Consider the following 19,697-nt stretch of genomic DNA (forward strand, 5'->3'; position numbering starts at 1 on the left):
GGTTCGATAGTGAAAACATAAGCAGTTGACTTGATTCCGTAAATGAACAAAGTAAAATAAAAGTTGCCAAACTTAAAATAATATGAGTGAATTAATATATACAGTTTAATATATTTTGGAGGGTTACTAATCTTTTTATGGTTGTTAAGTAGAGGCATCACAGACATCAGTGTGATTATTTTTCAACTCCCAAACGTAAACAACTTCTGCAATGTAGTTCTTAACATGTAAGCAAATATGCCACAGCGTACATGTCAATTTGGGTTCTTCAACAATTGCCATTTATTCAGAATCAAAGTATATAATATATACGCATCTCCATACATTACATATAGCCTGATATTTGCGCACTATTGACCAGCGATGAAACGAAAATTTGGCCGCCAAAAAAAATACTTTGTTCACCGAAACAGGATGTTGTTATGATGTATCTACTTTCACTGGCAAGCTCACCCAAAAATGACACAAAAGTCACATACAGGACGCTTTCAGGACACATTTCCAGCTATATTAAAGTCACATTTTAAAAGCTTAGATTCCAATCGGATTCGGACTACTTCCTGATGTGGCCTGAATGTGACGCGATAAGATCAGATTTAAAGCATTTTGGAACGTTTAGACTGGCAAAAAATATCTGATTTGTGTCAATTTAAAATCAGAGTTTGTGTGTGTTTAGGCGCTTTTTTAATGAAATGTGAAATTAAATGTATCTTGATATTATCGTATAATACGATTATGTCTCGCAGTGTATCGCTTTTTTTGCAGTAAAACGGCCTTCTTTCATCTCCGTAATATCGCTAAAATTCGCTCCATTCTGTCCACTAAAGACGCTGAGATCATTATCCATGCGTTTGTTACGTCTCGCCTCGACTACTGTAACGTATTATTTTCGGGTCTCCCCATGTCTAGCATTAAAAGATTACAGTTGGTACAAAATGCGGCTGCTAGACTTTTGACAAGAACAAGAAAGTTTGATCACATTACGCCTATACTGTATATACCTTTATATACATATATACATACATATATACCTATACTGTATGTACCTTTATATACATATATACATACATATATACCTATACTGTATATACCTTTATATACATATATACATACATATATACCTATACTGTATATACCTTTATATACATATATACATACATATATACCTATACTGGCTCACCTGCACTGGCTTCCTGTGCACTTAAGATGTGACTTTAAGGTTTTACTACTTACGTATAAAATACTACACGGTCTAGCTCCATCTTATCTTGCCGATTGTATTGTACCATATGTCCCGGCAAGAAATCTGCGTTCAAAGGACTCCGGCTTATTAGTGATTCCCAAAGCCCAAAAAAAGTCTGCGGGCTATAGAGCGTTTTCCGTTCGGGCTCCAGTACTCTGGAATGCCCTCCCGGTAACAGTTCGCGATGCCACCTCAGTAGAAGCATTTAAGTCTCACCTTAAAACTCATTTGTATACTCTAGCCTTTAAATAGACTCCCTTTTTAGACCAGTTGATCTGCCGTTTCTTTTCTTTTTCTTCTATGTCCCACTCTCCCGTGTGGAGGGGGTCCGGTCCGATCCGGTGGCCATGTACTGCTCTCCTGTGTATCGGCTGGGGACATCCCTGCGCTGCTGATCCGCCTACGCTTGGGATGGTTTCCTGCTGGCTCCGCTGTGAACGGGACTCTCGCTGCTGTGTCTTGGATCCTCTTTGGACTGGACTCTCGCGACTGTGTTGGATCCATTGTGGATTGAACTTTCACAGTATCATGTTAGACCCGCTCGACATCCATTGCTTTCCTCCTCTCTAAGGTTCTCATAGTCATTATTGTCACCGATGTCCCACTGGGTGTGAGTTTTCCTACCGAGGATGTCGTGGTGGTTTGTGCAGCCCTTTGAGACACTAGTGATTTAGGGCTATATAAGTAAACATTGATTGATTGATTGATTGATCCACAGTAGGGACGGGACATGAGTGGCTGAAAATTTGCCAAAGCATAAGTTACAGAAGAAAAAAAACTAACTAGGCGCTAACATGGTGGACTCGAGCAGTGAAGTTAAACTTAAAGATGCACCACCATCGTTGAAATCAAATGTGCATCTGTCGAAAGTAAGCGTGGCGCAGCGGGAGAGTAGCCGTGGGCAACCCGAAGGCAAGACACTTCACCCTTGCTCCTGATGGGTGCTGGTTAGCGCCTTGCATGGCAGCTCCCTCCATCAGTGTGTGAATGTGTGTGTGAATGGGTAAATGTGGAAGTAGTGTCAAAGCGCTTTGAGTACCTTGAAGGTAGAAAAGCGCTATACAAGTACAACCCATTTATCATTTAAGTCAAGGTTCCACTTCACTCTGTTTCTACTCTTATCCTCCAGTCGGTCATTGTATGGAGTTTATCCTTACAAGTCCAGCATGATTAGCTTGGAGAACCTTGGAGACCCATCGGCTAACTGGGACATAGTGGAGACCATCGGTAAAGGCACGTATGGGAAAGTCTACAGAGTGACCAACAAGAAGGATGGAAGTCAGGCGGCAGTCAAAGTGCTGGACCCCATCAATGTAAGTCACATCGATGCATTCTTAAGAAGGATTTATGGTCAGCTGCTATATTTCAAATATATTGTGTAGTTGTAAAACATTACTAGCAAATACCACCTGGAATGTTACCTAACTGTCTATTGTGACTTTTATTAAATGTAAGTAATTAATTGTGTTAAGCCCCAAAGCGCCCCTTAAAGTTAGTAATAAACAAGTCCACCGATGTAAGGAGGCTGAAATATATGTTTGTCGTCTTCTAGTTTGTTGAACCTGTTCAAATATCTAGATTACATTTTTTGAACGAGGAATCATGAGACTTCACAATGACACTGCGCTTCCCTTTTTCTAGAGAGTAGTAATAATAATTGATAGTACAACCCCGTTTCCATATGAGTTGGGACATTGTGTTAGATGTAAATATAAACAGAATACAATGATTTGCAAATCCTTTTCAACCCATATTCAGTTGAATATGCTACAAAGACAACATATTTGATGTTCAAACTCAAAAACCTTTTTTTTTTTTTGCAAATAATAATTAACTTTGAATTTCATGGCTGCAACACGTGCCAAAGTAGTTGGGAAAGGGCATGTTCACCACTGTGTTACCTCACATTTTCTTTTAACAACACTCAATAAATGTTTGGGAACTGAGGAAACTAATTCTTGAAGCTTTGAAAGTGGAATTCTTTCCATTCTTGTTTTATGTTGAGCTTCAGTTGTTCAACAGTCCGGGGTCTTGTTGTCGTATTTTACGCTTCATAATGCGCCAGACATTTTTGATGGGGGACATGTCTCGACTACAGGCAAGCCAAGAAAGTACCCACACTCTTTTACTACGAAGCAACGCTGTTGTAACACGTGGCTTTGCATTGTTTTGCTGAAATAAGCAGGGGCGTCCATGATAACGTTGCTTGGATGACAACATATGTTGCTCCAAAACTTGTATGGACCATTCAGCATTAATAGTGCCTTCACAGATGTGTAAGTTACCCATGCCTTGGGCACTAATGCACCCCCATACCATCACACATGCTGGCTTTTGAACTTTGCGCCTATAACAATCCGGATGGTTATTTTCCTCTTTGTTCCGGAGGACACCACATCCACAGTTTCCAAATATAATTTGAAATGTGGACTCGTCAGACCACAAAACACTTTTCTACTTTGCATCAGTCCATCTTAGATGAGCTCGGGCCCAGCGAAGCCGCCGGCGTTCCTGGGTGTTGTTGATAAATGGCTTTCGCTTTGCATAGTAGAGCTTTAACTTGCACTTACAGATGTAGCGACCAACTGTAGTTACTGACAGTGGTTTTATGAAGTGTTCCTGAGCCCATGTGGTGATATCCTTTACACACTGATGTCTGTTTTTTGATGCAGTACCGCCTGAGGGATCAAAGGTCCGTAATATAATCGCTTACGTGCAGTGATTTCTCCAGATTCTCTGAACATTTTGATGATTTTACGGACCGTAGATGGTAAAATCCCTAAATTCCTTGCAATAGCTCGTTGAGAAATGTTGTTCTAAACTGTTCGACAATTTGCTTCCAAAGTGGTGACCCTCACCCCATCCTTGTTTGTGAATTACTTAGCATTTCATGGAAGCTGCTTTTATAGCCAATCATGGCACCCACCTGTTCCATATAAGTGTTTGATGAGCATTCCTCAACTTTATCAGTATTTATTGCCACCTTTCCCAACTTCTTCGTCACGTGTTGCTGGCATCAAATTATAAAGTTAATGATTATTTGCAAAAAAAAAAAAAATGTTTATGAGTTTGAAATATGTTGTCTTTGTAGCATATTCAACTGAATATGGCTTGAAAAGGATTTGCAAATCATTGTATTCTGTTTATATTTACATCTAACACAATTTCCCAACTCATATGGAAACAGTGTTTGTAGTATTGATAGTAACCAGCAAAATATTTTAATCGTATTATTGTTGTAAGAACTCGGGATGTTCCGATCAGGGTTTTATGCTGCAAATACTGATCGTCCAGGAGTGAGATTGGCTGATACCAACAGTGATATCATTCACAAGTATTAACTGTACATTTGTTACGTATTTTTGCTGAGTGCTTTTGAAAGTTTTACAACATCAACACAATATTTAAACACATTCATTTTACTCTTCCTCTGTGTGTAATATGTTCAGCCTCATCCTCCAGTGATAATGTACTTGTTAACGATACAGTGCGTAAGATACGAATGAATGATGAATACAATTTCAGCCAGAGGGGATCGGCTTTTGGGATTGGCAATGAAATGCATGACTCAGCCATGGCGATCACATAATTTGTCACGAAAATTGTCAGATTGATCGGCACATCCCTAGTATGAAACAACCCTGAAATACCAGAATAAACTTGTGTTGTTGTGACATAAAGAGCACAAACTGACACTTTTGAAACTGACCCGTCTCAGCATACGAGGCACTCCAACAGAGTAAGTCTTCTCCGGTCTTGGTGGAGTTGTGTTCTCCCTGGTGATCCATAGTATCCATCGATGTCTCGTCTCCCCTTTTTCAGTTGTTTTTATGCCATGTTACTTGTAATTCCAAGACTTACGCAAAAGTGGTAAGCCCTGTTTTGGCTCTATGTATATATATATATATATATATTGCGGGAAATTTAAAATTGCAATTTGTAGCTGAGATAGGCGCCAGCGCCCCCCACTAAAGGCGGCCGCAATACACTGCTTATCACCTACATCTTTCTTCTTTGATGTCTCCATTATTAATTGAACAAATCGCAAAAGATTCAGTTACACAGAAGTCCAGAATACTGTGTAATTATGCGATTAAAGCAGACTACTTATAGCTTGGATCGTGCGGGAAAAAAATGTCCGCCACAACCGGTGACGTCATCATACCGCGACGTTTTCAATAGGATACTCCGCGGGAAATTTAAAATTGCAATTTGTAGCTGACTTTTGAAACTGACCTGTCTCAGCATACGAGGCACTCCAACAGAGTAAGTCTTCTCCGGTCTTGGTGGAGTTGTGTTCTCCCTGGTGATCCATAGTATCCATCGATGTCTCGTCTCCCCTTTTTCAGTTGTTTTCATGCCATGTTACTTGTAATTCCAAGACTTACGCAAAAGTGGTAAGCCCTGTTTTGGCTCTATATATATATATATATATATATATATATATATATATATATATATATATATATATATATATATATATATATTGCGGGAAATTTAAAATTGCAATTTGTAGCTGAGATAGGCGCCAGCGCCCCCCGCAACCCCAAAAGAGAATAAGCGATAGAAAATGGATGGATGGATAAACTAAAAATGCCCATCTCTGCCCTTCGCAAGGGACCCTCTTCGAAACACGATCTTTCGAAATGATTCCTGCGGTCCAATCCAACCGTGTTCGCTTGACATCTCTGTTCCGTAGTAAAGCTTCACCGTCAGCTTTCGGGAATGTAAACAAGGAAACACCGGCTGTGTTTGTGTTGCTAAAGGCGGCCGCAATACACTGCTTATCACCTACGTCTTTCTTCTTTGATGTCTCCATTATTAATTGAACAAATCGCAAAAGATTCAGTTACACAGAAGTCCAGAATACTGTGTAATTATGCGATTAAAGCAGACTACTTATAGCTTGGATCGTGCGGGAAAAAAATGTCCGCCACAACCGGTGACGTCATCATACCGCGACGTTTTCAATAGGATACTCCGCGGGAAATTTAAAATTGCAATTTGTAGCTGACTTTTGAAACGGACCTGTCTCAGCATACGAGGCACTCCAACAGAGTAAGTCTTCTCCGGTCTTGGTGGAGTTGTGTTCTCCCTGGGGATCCATAGTATCCATCGATGTCTCGTCTCCCCTTTTTCAGTTGTTTTCATGCCATGTTACTTGTAATTCCAAGACTTACGCAAAAGTGGTAAGCCCGGTTTTGGCTCTATATATATATATATATATATATATATATATATATATATATATATATTGCGGGAAATTTAAAATTGCAATTTGTAGCTGAGATAGGCGCCAGCGACCCCCGCAACCCCAAAAGAGAATAAGCGATAGAAAATGGATGGATGGATAAACTAAAAATGCCCATCTCTGCCCTTCGCAAAGGACCCTCTTCGAAACACGATCTTTCGAAATGATTCCTGCGGTCCAATCCAACCGTGTTCGCTTGACATCTCTGTTCCGTAGTAAAGCTTCACCGTCAGCTTTCGGGAATGTAAACAAGGAAACACCGGCTGTGTTTGTGTTGCTAAAGGCGGCCGCAATACACTGCTTATCACCTACATCTTTCTTCTTTGATGTCTCCATTATTAATTGAACAAATCGCAAAAGATTCAGTTACACAGAAGTCCAGAATACTGTGTAATTATGCGATTAAAGCAGACTACTTATAGCTTGGATCGTGCTGGAAAAAAATGTCCGCCACAACCGGTGACGTCATCATACCGCGACGTTTTCAATAGGATACTCCGCGGGAAATTTAAAATTGCAATTTGTAGCTGACTTTTGAAACTGACCTGTCTCAGCATACGAGGCACTCCAACAGAGTAAGTCTTCTCCGGTCTTGGTGGAGTTGTGTTCTCCCTGGTGATCCATAGTATCCATCGATGTCTCGTCTCCCCTTTTTCAGTTGTTTTCATGCCATGTTACTTGTAATTCCAAGACTTACGCAAAAGTGGTAAGCCCTGTTTTGGCTCTATATATATATATATATATATATATATATATTGCGGGAAATTTAAAATTGCAATTTGTAGCTGAGATAGGCGCCAGCGCCCCCCGCAACCCCAAAAGAGAATAAGCGATAGAAAATGGATGGATGGATAAACTAAAAATGCCCATCATCTGCCCTTCGCAAGGGACCCTCTTCGAAACACGATCTTTCGAAATGATTCCTGCGGTCCAATCCAACCGTGTTCGCTTGACATCTCTGTTCCGTAGTAAAGCTTCACCGTCAGCTTTCGGGAATGTAAACAAGGAAACACCGACTGTGTTTGTGTTGCTAAAGGCGGCCGCAATACACTGCTTATCACCTACATCTTTCTTCTTTGATGTCTCCATTATTAATTGAACAAATCGCAAAAGATTCAGTTGCACAGAAGTCCAGAATACTGTGTAATAATGCGATTAAAGCAGACTACTTATAGCTTGGATCGTGCGGGAAAAAAATGTCCGCCACAACCGGTGACGTCATCATACCGCGACGTTTTCAATAGGATACTCCGCGGGAAATTTAAAATTGCAATTTGTAGCTGACTTTTGAAACTGACCTGTCTCAGCATACGAGGCACTCCAACAGAGTAAGTCTTCTCCGGTCTTGGTGGAGTTGTGTTCTCCCTGGTGATCCATAGTATCCATCGATGTCTCGTCTCCCCTTTTTCAGTTGTTTTCATGCCATGTTACTTGTAATTCCAAGACTTACGCAAAAGTGGTAAGCCCTGTTTTGGCTCTATATATATATATATATATATATATATATATATATTGCGGGAAATTTAAAATTGCAATTTGTAGCTGAGATAGGCGCCAGCGCCCCCCGCAACCCCAAAAGAGAATAAGCGATAGAAAATGGATGGATGGATAAACTAAAAATGCCCATCTCTGCCCTTCGCAAGGGACCCTCTTCGAAACACGATCTTTCGAAATGATTCCTGCGGTCCAATCCAACCGTGTTCGCTTGACATCTCTGTTCCGTAGTAAAGCTTCACCGTCAGCTTTCGGGAATGTAAACAAGGAAACACCGGCTGTGTTTGTGTTGCTAAAGGCGGCCGCAATACACTGCTTATCACCTACATCTTTCTTCTTTGATGTCTCCATTATTAATTGAACAAATCGCAAAAGATTCAGTTGCACAGAAGTCCAGAATACTGTGTAATAATGCGATTAAAGCAGACTACTTATAGCTTGGATCGTGCGGGAAAAAAATGTCCGCCACAACCGGTGACGTCATCATACCGCGACGTTTTCAATAGGATACTCCGCGGGAAATTTAAAATTGCAATTTGTAGCTGACTTTTGAAACTGACCTGTTTCAGCATACGAGGCACTCCAACAGAGTAAGTCTTCTCCGGTCTTGGTGGAGTTGTGTTCTCCCTGGTGATCCATAGTATCCATCGATGTCTCGTCTCCCCTTTTTCAGTTGTTTTCATGCCATGTTACTTGTAATTCCAAGACTTACGCAAAAGTGGTAAGCCCTGTTTTGGCTCTATATATATATATATATATATATATATATATATATATATATATATACTGTATATAAGGTTTATTTGAAATAGGGACAGATACAGAAACGTAGATATCTGAAACAGTTTTCCAATGTATGCATCATAGTGTTTGTAGCTAAACACTTGTCCCCAACAACAACAACACAGATCTAACATCATTAAAATAGGAAAATAAAAAGAATGAGGCAAAGAGCAGTCGATATTAATGATAATAATAATAATACAGACAAAGTGTAATCTACATAAAAGCCAATAATAATGAGAATAACACAGACAAAGTGCAAACTAGATAAGAACCAATTAGTAAAAATGAGAAAAAAACTAATCATAGGAACACGATTGTTGCTCAACTAGCCACAATTGTGTTTGTTTTTTGAAAGTGACGAGTGCAGGTATACTTTTCAAGGTGTCCGGTAGAGAGTTCCACAGTTGTGCTCCTTTTATTGAAAAGGCAGTCTGGGCAAAAGATTTTCTACGGAATGAAACGCAAGAGTTGCCTTTTGACCTTGCTCGGCTGGTAGATCTGCTACCACTTTGCTGTCTTGTAATTGCCTTGCAGAGTTATCCAAGCATTTAAAAAACAGTTTGTCTGTGTTTAACAAAATAAAACTAGTAAAACTTAAAATATTGTTTTTGGTAAAAATTTGGCAATGATGATACGGTATACTCTTCTTGTCTCTGACTTTCAGGGCGTGGTTATAGAGACACTCAATGGTCTTAAATGATGACCTGGGACCATGCAGTTAAGCCATAAGAGATGTGTGAAATGATCATTAAATTCATAAAAGTAAAACCACAGCTGAGAGTTAAGCAGTTTCTTATCATAAAACTGCCTATGTTTGCATTCAGGGTTTTACACATTTTCTTAATGTGACTTTTAAAATTCAGCTGATATCTCACCTGTAAACCTGCTCTCTTGTCCGTGTGATAAGGACTTTGTAGTCTGGGTGTCAGTTTGACTTGAGGTGCAACCATGAATTGATGAAGGTGGACCCCGACTTAAGTTGAAAAACTTTTTCGGGTGTTACCATTTAGTGGTCAATTGTACGGAATATGTACTGTACTGTGCAATCTACTAATATAAGTTCCAATCAATCAATCAATCAATCAATCAATGTAATGTGTGTGTGTCAAAGTTTTTTGTTGACGAACCCCAAGATGCAGAGAAGGAGGCAGGCATTTTGTAAGTAAACATGATTTAATTAAAATTAGGGATGCACCGAAATGAAAATTTGTGGCCGAAGCCGAATAAAACTTAAACGCTTGGCCGAATACCGAATAATGAATGCAGTTTTTCACAATTGTTTTTATATTGCAGAAATAGCCTAGAATAAATATTTCGACATGTTTTTCAAATAAAGTATTTTTTTATTGAATGTTGACATTTTTTTGATATTCCAGTAGCCTTTGCTTTTGAAAAAAAGCACAAAGTTTTTCATTTATATTAGGCCTTCAAACAAAACATGCATTCCAAAAAAAAATAAAGTGCATTAAAGTGGATAAACCAACAACAAATCAATCAATCAATCAATCAATGTTTACTTATATAGCCCTAAATCACTAGTGTCTCAAAGGGCTGCACAAACCACCACGACATCCTCGGTAGGCCCACATAAGGGCAAGGAAAACTCACACCCAGTGGGACATCGGTGACAATAATGATTATGAGAACCTTGGAGAGGAGGAAAGCAATGGATGTCGAGCGGGTCTAACATGATACTGTGAAAGTTCAATCCACAATGGATCCAACACAGTCGCGAGAGTCCAGTCCAAAGCGGATCCAACACAGCAGCGAGAGTCCCGTTCACAGCGGAGCCAGCAGGAAACCATCCCAAGCGGAGGCGGATCAGCAGCGCAGATATGTCCCCAGCCGATACACAGGCGAGCAGTACATGGCCACCGGATCGGACCGGACCCCCTCCACAGGGGACAGTGGGACATAGAAGAAAAAGAAAAGAAACAGCACATCAACTGGTCTAAAAAGGGAGTCTATTTAAAGGCTAGAGTATACAAATGAGTTTTAAGGTGAGACTTAAATGCTTCTACTGAGGTGGCATCTCGAACTGTTACCGGGAGGGCATTCCAGAGTACTGGAGCCCGAACGGAAAACGCTCTATAGCCCGCAGACTTTTTTTGGGCTTTGGGAATCACTAACAAGCCGGAGTCCTTTGAAGGCAGATTTCTTGCCGGGACATATGGTACAATACAATCGGCAAGATAGGATGGAGCTAGACCGTGTAGTATTTTATACGTAAGTAGTAAAACCTTAAAGTCACATCTTAAGTGCACAGGAAGCCAGTGCAGGTGAGCCAGTATAGGTATATATGTATGTATATATGTATATAAAGGTATATACAGTATAGGTATATATGTATGTATATATGTATATAAAGGTATATACAGTACAGGCGTAATGTGATCAAACTTTCTTGTTCTTGTCAAAAGTCTAGCAGCCGCATTTTGTACCAACTGTAATCTTTTAATGCTAGACATGGGGAGACCCGAATGAATTATTGTCCTTTTAGCAAAAGTCTGCTTAGCCACAGTAGATATGCTAATAATGTAATCAGAAGGCTCAAGTAAATCTCAATTAAGTGTGTGCTTGTAACCTCATACACTTATACAGGTACACAACACGTCACTGCACGTTGGTTGATTGCGTCCAAAACTTGCGTCACACGCCACTATTCGGCCTTGTTTTTAACTCATTCCACCAAAGGCCGAATGTGGCTTTTTTTGCCATATTCGGCCGAATATATTCGGTTACCGATTAATCGGTGCATCCCTAATTAAAATACTAAGACAAAACCAAACAAAGGGTACAAACAAAAAGCACGCACGTGGGCGGATAACAAACTAAGAGAGCTAGCATGGGAGCTAGAAAACAAAAAGGAACTTTAGCATGGAAAACAGAAGTTGTACTTGTACTTAAAAAACAAAACGGAAGCAGGGAACAAAAGACAGTACGCTAAAAACCGCTATCAAACATAGCTTACCGCAACGCTGCATTGACACATCAAGATACGACCCGACAGGTAGCAAAGACAATTTTTTTTTTTTTTATCAGTTTGAATATAAAATATGTTGTCTTTGTAGCATATTCAACTGAATATGGCTTGAAAAGGATTTGCAAATCATTGTATTCTGTTTATATTTACATCTAACACAATTTCCCAATTCATATGGAAACGGGGTTGGTATGTTTGTACAGTGAAAGTATATGTACAGTATGTGTATATGTATGTTTGTACAGTGAAGGTATATGTACAGTATGTGTATATGTATGTTTGTACAGTGAATGTATATGTACATGTATGTGTATATGTATGTTTGTACAGTGAATGTATATGTACATGTATGTGTACATGTATGTTTGTACAGTGAATGTATATGTACATGTATGTGTATATGTATGTTTGTACAGTGAATGTATATGTACAGTATGTGTACATGTATGTTTGTACAGTGAATGTATATGTACAGTATGTGTATATGTATGTTTGTACAGTGAAGGTATATGTACAGTATGTGTATATGTATGTTTGTACAGTGAATGTATATGTACAGTATGTGTACATGTATGTTTGTACAGTGAATGTATATGTACATGTATGTGTATATGTATGTTTGTACAGTGAATGTATATGTACAGTATGTGTACATGTATGTTTGTACAGTGAATGTATATGTACAGTATATGTATGTTTGTTTGTACAGTGAATGTATATGTACATGTATGTGTATATGTATGTTTGTACAGTGAATGTATATGTACAGTATGTGTACATGTATGTTTGTACAGTGAAAGTATATGTACAGTATGTGTATATGTATGTTTGTACAGTGAATGTATATGTACAGTATGTGTATATGTACAGTATGTGTATATGTATGTTTGTACAGTGAATGTATATGTACATGTATGTGTATATGTATGTTTGTACAGTGAATGTATATGTACAGTATGTGTATATGTATGTTTGTACAGTGAATGTATATGTACATGTATGTGTATATGTATGTTTGTACAGTGAATGTATATGTACATGTATGTGTATATGTATGTTTGTACAGTGAATGTATATGTACAGTATGTGTATATGTATGTTTGTACAGTGAATGTATTTGTACAGTATGTGTACATGTATGTTTGTACAGTGAAAGTATATGTACAGTATGTGTATATGTATGTTTGTACAGTGAATGTATATGTACATGTATGTGTATATGTATGTTTGTACAGTGAATGTATATGTACAGTATGTGTATATGTAAGTTTGTACAGTATGCGTATATGTATGTTTGTACAGTGAATGTATATGTACATGTATGTGTACATGTATGTTTGTACAGTGAATGTATATGTACAGTATGTGTATATGTATGTTTGTACAGTGAATGTATATGTACATGTATGTGTATATGTAAGTTTGTACAATATGCGTATATGTATGTTTGTACAGTGAATGTATATGTACAGTTAGTCGTACATTTTTAATATTGCTGCATTTGAGTGCACAGCTAGAAATGAGCCAACAATAACACTACCACAACCTATTTGCTGTGCCTTACTTTTGGATGCTGCAGTATTAATATACCTGTATTGTACTTCCTAGTCTTTATTTTAATTCAAAGTTCCTTTTTTGCTGCCCTCTTCATTATTCTATGTTTTATTATTTATTAGCGTGTTAGTTTTGATCTGATCTGTCTAATGCACTAGACTTTTTGCTGCTTCCTGGAAGTGACAAGCAGTGGAAAAGCAACAGTAGTGAATAAACACAATTTACACCGCCATGCAATGATTCTCTCTCATATTCTGGTGTGTCCTGAAGGATGTGGATGAGGAGATAGAGGCCGAATACAACATCTTCAGGTCTCTGTCCAACCACCCCAATGTGGTGAAGTTTTACGGCATGTTTTACAAGTCTGAAAATGTATCAGGCGGACAACTTTGGCTGGTGCTAGAGGTGAGTGTGTTTTATTTCCTGTCATGCTTTTACTTTTTCAAAATACAGCCAGAAATTCCCCACATTTGAGATGAATTGTCTTTTAAGGAGGGTGTACATCATAAGCCGTAATGTAAAGTGCTAAATTCCTGTTCCCTCCGCAGCTGTGCAATGGCGGTTCTGTCACAGAGCTCATCAAAGGGCTGCTGATGCGAGGCCAGCGTCTGCAGGAGCCTGTGATCGCATACATTCTGTACAGCGCTCTCCTGGTAAGATGTTCTTGTTGGATTCAGCGTGCAGAGAACATGCTGAGCGTGTATTCTGACAGGCGGGAATGACTGTCTCTCTTTCTCAGTGTTTTTCTTCGCATGCTCTATGGCGTGTGCTGTAATGACTATGTTCTCTCTTATGTTCAAAGGGTCTGCAGCACTTGCACAACAACCGGATTATCCATCGCGATGTCAAAGGCAACAACATCCTCTTGACGACTGAGGGAGGAGTCAAACTGGTTGACTTTGGTATTTATGCCGTTTATCCAGCTTTTCTCGTCTTGTGGTCGAGTGTGGATACTCATACTGTCAAATCATACATTTTCTGATCACAATAATTACACCTCTGAATTTGGATTAATCACAGATTATTACTTGCTTGCGTACTTTCAATTCTTTTAGAAAAAAACCCCAATGTTTGGACACAAATGACATTTGATTGTCAGAATGTTATCCAGGAACAATATTTAAATGTATTGCTGAAATTTTAGATACAGTTTCATTTAAAGCAGTGGTCTCAAACACGCGGGCTGCTATTAGCCCGCGAGACGTTATTTTGCGGCCCGCACCTTTTATGAAAATTTGATGTTGGTGTGACCCACAATTTTTACATGAATGCCGCTTTACAGCGTCATGCTTGTATCAATCAATCAATCAATCAATGTTTATTTATATAGCCCCAAATCACAAATGTCTCAAAGGACTGCACAAATCATTACGACTACAACATCCTCGGAAGAACCCACAAAAGGGCAAGGAAAACTCACACCCAGTGGGCAGGGAGAATTCACATCCAGTGGGACGCCAGTGACAATGCTGACTATGAGAAACCTTGGAGAGGACCTCAGATGTGGGCAACCCCCCCCCTCTAGGGGACCGAAAGCAATGGATGTCGAGCGGGGTCCAACATGATACTGTGAAAGTTCAATCCATAGTGGCTCCAAGACAGCAGCGAGAGTCCCGTCCACAGGAAACCATCTCAAGCGGATCAGCAGCGTAGAGATGTCCCCAACCGATACAGGCGAGCGGTCCATCCTGGGTCCCGACGAGCGGTCCATCCTGGGTCTCGACTCTGGACAGTCAGTACTTCATCCATGGTCATCGGACCGGACCCCCTCCACAAGGGAGGGGGGGACATAGGAGAAAGAAAAGAAGCGGCAGATCAACTGGTCTAAAAAGGAGGTCTATTTAAAGGCTAGAGTATACAGATGAGTTTTAAGATGAGACTTAAATGCTTCTACTGAGGTAGCATCTCGAACTGTTACCGGGAGGGCATTCCAGAGTACTGGAGCCCGAACGGAAAACGCTCTATAGCCCGCAGACTTTTTTTGAGCTCTAGGAATCACTAATAAGCCGGAGTCTTTTGAACGCAGATTTCTTGCCGGGACATATGGTACAATACAATCGGCAAGATAGGATGGAGCTAGACCGTGTAGTATTTTATACGTAAGTAGTAAAACCTTAAAGTCACATCTTAAGTGCACAGGAAGCCAGTGCAGGTGAGCCAGTACAGGTATATATGTATGTATATATGTATATAAAGGTATATACAGTACAGGCGTAATATGATCAAACTTTCTTGTTCTTGTCAAAAGTCTAGCAGCCGCATTTTGTACCAACTGTAATCTTTTAATGCTAGACATGGGGAGACCCGAAAATAATAGGTTACAGTAATCGAGACGAGACGTAACAAACGCATGGATAATGATCTCGGCGTCTTTAGTGGACAAAATGGAGCGAATTTTAGCGATATTACGGAGATGAAAGAAGGCCGTTTTAGTAATACCCTTGAATCTACCGAGAGACTCCCAATATTCAGTGCCCCTTCAGGGGTAATCATTCTCCCTATTTCACCCAAACAAAAATATCAAGGGGACACCGTGGAGGTACTGCCTTCAGCGTCCTCCCCAACCTGTACAAACAGCGTGCCAGCCCAGCTACATGTTGCATTTTGCTTCTATAGACGTAGTAAGCGACTGCAAGACATAGTTGATCAACAGTCACACAGGTCACACTGAGGGTGGCCGTATAAATAACTTCAATCAATCAATGTTTACTTATATAGCCCTAAATCACTAGTGTCTCAAAGGGCTGCACAAACCACCACGACATCCTCGGTAGGCCCACATAAGGGCAAGGAAAACTCACACCCAGTGGGACGTCGGTGACAATAATGATCCAGTGGGACATCTGTGACAATAATGATTATGAGAACCTTAGAGAGGAGGAAAGCAATGGATGTCGAGCGGGTCTAACATGATACTGTGAAAGTTCAATCCACAATGGATCCAACACAGTCGCGAGAGTCCAGTCCAAAGCGGGTCCAACTCAGCAGCGAGAGTCCCGTTCACAGCGGAGCCAGCAGGAAACCATCCCAAGCGGAGGCGGATCAGCAGCGCAGAGATGTCGAGGCGGATCAGCAGCGCAGAGATGTCCCCAGCCGATACACAGGCAAGCAGTACATGGCCACCGGATTGGACCGGACCCCCTCCACAGGGGAGAGTGGGACATAGAAGAAAAAGAAAAGAAACAGCAGATCAACTGGTCTAAAAAGGGAGTCTATTTAAAGGCTACAGTATACAAATGAGTTTTAAGGTATATGCGCCACACTGTGAACCTACACCAAACAAGAATGACAAACACATTTTGGGAGAACATCTGCACCGTAACACAACAAAAACACAACAGAACAAATACCCAGAATCCCATGCAGCCCTAACTCTTCCGGGCTACGATATACACCCCCACCCCACCAACGCTGCGCCCTATTGTAGCCCGGAAGAGTTAGGGCTGCATGGGATTCTGGGTATTTGTTGTGTTGTTTATTCTCATTAATTCCCGTTAATTCCCATGTATTCTCGTTAAATCTCATGGAAAGTTTCCAACTTTGAATATTCCCGCAATTTTGCAACCCTTCACACAACCCATTAGATACACAGTCTGAGTATCAATATAAGAGCTGTAGTATGTACAATGAAAGATGCCTTAACAAAATAAACAGAATAGCATTTTTCCGAACGCAGAGTTAGGTCAATGATTCGTGGTAGACAATAGAAACGTTGAATGTCACTTTCTGTAAAAAGCAATGTGTACTCTGATAGGAAAAGGGCAGCAGATGGCATCTATTATGAAGCCACACACATATAAAAGAAAGAATGATATCTGTCAGAACCCTAGCAAATTAAACAACAAAAGCAATAAAATGACAAGCCCCACTCCGCGATGATACGTGTAGCAGAGGCTTCCTGGTGGTATCATGCTACACCTGGAGAAGTTTCTATGTTTGATTCCCGGACAGATTTACATCAGCGAGGGAATTTTGTGTAAAAAGCAAACCATGATGTGATTGTCTTTGTTTGGCCACACCTAAAGCCAAGAGACAACTCACTCCCCCCGACAACTGTCACTTATCAGCTGTACTTCAGGTCCAGCAGCTTCCTTTTTACTCACTGCTTGACAAAGGTAAAGCCCAGTCTAATATCCTTCAATGTAAAATTAGAAACTAGACATAGAGTATACAGTCATCCCTTATTTATAGCTGTTAATTGGTTCTGGACATGACCACCTTTAACAAGTGTCCGCAAAGTAGGAACATTAACTATAAACTGCAATATTTTCATAGCTACAGCATAAAAAACTGTTTAACACCTAGGAACGTTTTTTTTTTAAAGATTATTAGAGCCCTCGAGGCATGACTCAGGTGCCTTTGGTCACAGTTACACCTTTTTAATCCAATATAGAACAGCACCCTCTTCTTGCTTTGGTCTGCCCTAATGGCAAATACCACTGTACTATTCATTTTTTTTTTTAAACTAAATGTAGACATTTTAATGCTTGAAATGCTTAATTTAGGCCAGAAATGTCATAAAATATACTTCAAAACAAACATGATGTATTCAAAGCGGTACAAAAACTCCACGTTTTCTTGTAATACCGGGTTGTTTGAGCCAGTCGCTTCCGACAGAGAGAGAGAGAGGAGAGAGAGCCAACTGCGGCCTGAGGAGACGTGACAGTGGAGCAACTTGAACCTGTGAGTTATGGTCTAGTCGCCGTCCACTTATTCAGCATCTAATATGGGTAATATTTCAGAAAAACGCTGTATTATTCTATTATTCAATGTGTCAGCTTCTGTTTATGACGGACATCGGAGCACAGCGCATCAATTCCGCACGGGACAGGAAGTAGTGTACAAAATACAAAATAAAACACCGGGTTAATTTTCAAAATAAAATTCACTGTGTTTACGGCGGATCACATTTCTCTCACAGTAGAGATTTAGATATAAAGTTGTATTGCGTTTCAGTTGTTTAGTCTGAGCATTAAGTGAGCAAGACCATAAATTACAACTTGATGAAGGTCCTGCAGTCCTGGTTCAAATCCAGGCTCGGGATCTTTCTGTGTGGAGTTTGCATGTTCTCCCCGTGAATGCGTGGGTTCCCTCCGGGTACTCCGGCTTCCTCCCACCTCCAAAGACATGCACCTGGGGATAGGTTGATTGGCAACACTAAATTGGCCCTAGTGTGTGAATGTGAGTGTGAATGTTGTCTGTCTATCTGTGTTGGCCCTGCGATGAGGTGGCGACTTGTCCAGGGTGTACCCCGCCTTCCGCCCGATTGTAGCTGAGATAGGCGCCAGCGCCCCCCGCGACCCCGAAAGGGAATAAGCGGTAGAAAATGGATGGATGGATGGATGGTATTCAAAGCGTGATGTGGCGAGGGACGACTGCACTCCATATTTTGGTTTCTGTTCATGAGCTAAAAAGTATGAACTGCATTTTTCGTAGAGTAAATAGTATTTGTTTTCACCCAAATGCAGAGAAGATAATATTATTATTTACATATGTTTTAAACCTCATAAGCTAACTGCACATGAGCATACAACTACAGAAAATAAGCTCTAGAAAAATATGATTGGATTCCTGCTGCAATTTCTTCTCTTTGGAGATGTTTACTGGACTCCCCGTGGAAACCAGTGGTTTTCCGAAGTCTTCCTGCGCCCATGTGGTGATATCCTTTGCACACTGCCGCTTTTTGATGCAACACCGCCTGAGGGATCCAAGGTCACGTTGTTTTCATCCGTGCTGTCATTTCTCCACATTCTCTGAACCTTTTGATGATATTACGGAGCGTAGATGGTGACATCCCTAAATTCCTTGCAATAGCTGCTTGTGAAATGTTGTTCTTCAACAATTTGCTCAGGCATTTGTTGACAAAGTGGTGACCCTCGCCCCGTCCTTGTTTGTGAATGAGTGAGCATTTCACGGAAGCTGCTTTTATAGCCAATCCTGGCACCCACCTGTTCCCAATTAGCCTGTTCACCTGTGGGATGTTCCACATAAGGCCATGTACTGCTTGCCTGTGTATCGGCTGGGGACATCTCTGCGCTGCTGATCCGCCTCGACATCTCTGCGCTGCTGATCCGCCTCCGCTTGGGATGGTTTCCTGCTGGCTCCGCTGTGAACGGGACTCTCGCTGCTGAGTTGGACCCGCTTTGGACTGGACTCTCGCGACTGTGTTGGATCCATTGTGGATTGAACTTTCACAGTATCATGTTAGACCCGCTCGACATCCATTGCTTTCCTCCTCTCTAAGGTTCTCATAATCATTATTGTCACAGACGTCCCACTGGATCATTATTGTCACCGATGTCCCACTGGGTGTGAGTTTTCCTTGCCCTTATGTGGGCCTACCGAGGATGTCGTGGTGGTTTGTGCAGCCCTTTGAGACACTAGTG

At 40.6% G+C, this 19,697-nt stretch overlaps 1 protein-coding gene across 4 annotated transcripts in view; it reads left to right on the top strand.

Annotated features, from left to right (window-relative positions):
- LOC133547894 (myosin-IIIb-like) overlaps positions 1–19,697 on the top strand; it is a 76,783-nt gene that overhangs the window by 21,546 nt on the left and 35,540 nt on the right. For 2 of the 4 annotated variants that reach the window (XM_061893380.1, XM_061893376.1), the window contains 5 exons: positions 2,373–2,556; positions 6,281–6,301; positions 13,582–13,716; positions 13,860–13,964; positions 14,114–14,213. In XM_061893380.1, the coding sequence (XP_061749364.1) occupies positions 2,410–2,556; positions 6,281–6,301; positions 13,582–13,716; positions 13,860–13,964; positions 14,114–14,213 (508 nt within the window). In that variant the 5' untranslated portion in view covers positions 2,373–2,409. Of the gene's footprint in view, positions 1–2,372; positions 2,557–6,280; positions 6,302–8,557; positions 8,579–13,581; positions 13,717–13,859; positions 13,965–14,113; positions 14,214–19,697 lie in introns of all 4 variants that reach the window. The other 2 variants (XM_061893378.1, XM_061893379.1) reach the window with 2 other exon arrangements.

The sequence above is a fragment of the Nerophis ophidion genome, unplaced genomic scaffold, assembly GCF_033978795.1.
Source record: "Nerophis ophidion isolate RoL-2023_Sa unplaced genomic scaffold, RoL_Noph_v1.0 HiC_scaffold_246, whole genome shotgun sequence".
Taxonomy (NCBI): Eukaryota; Metazoa; Chordata; class Actinopteri; order Syngnathiformes; family Syngnathidae; genus Nerophis; species Nerophis ophidion.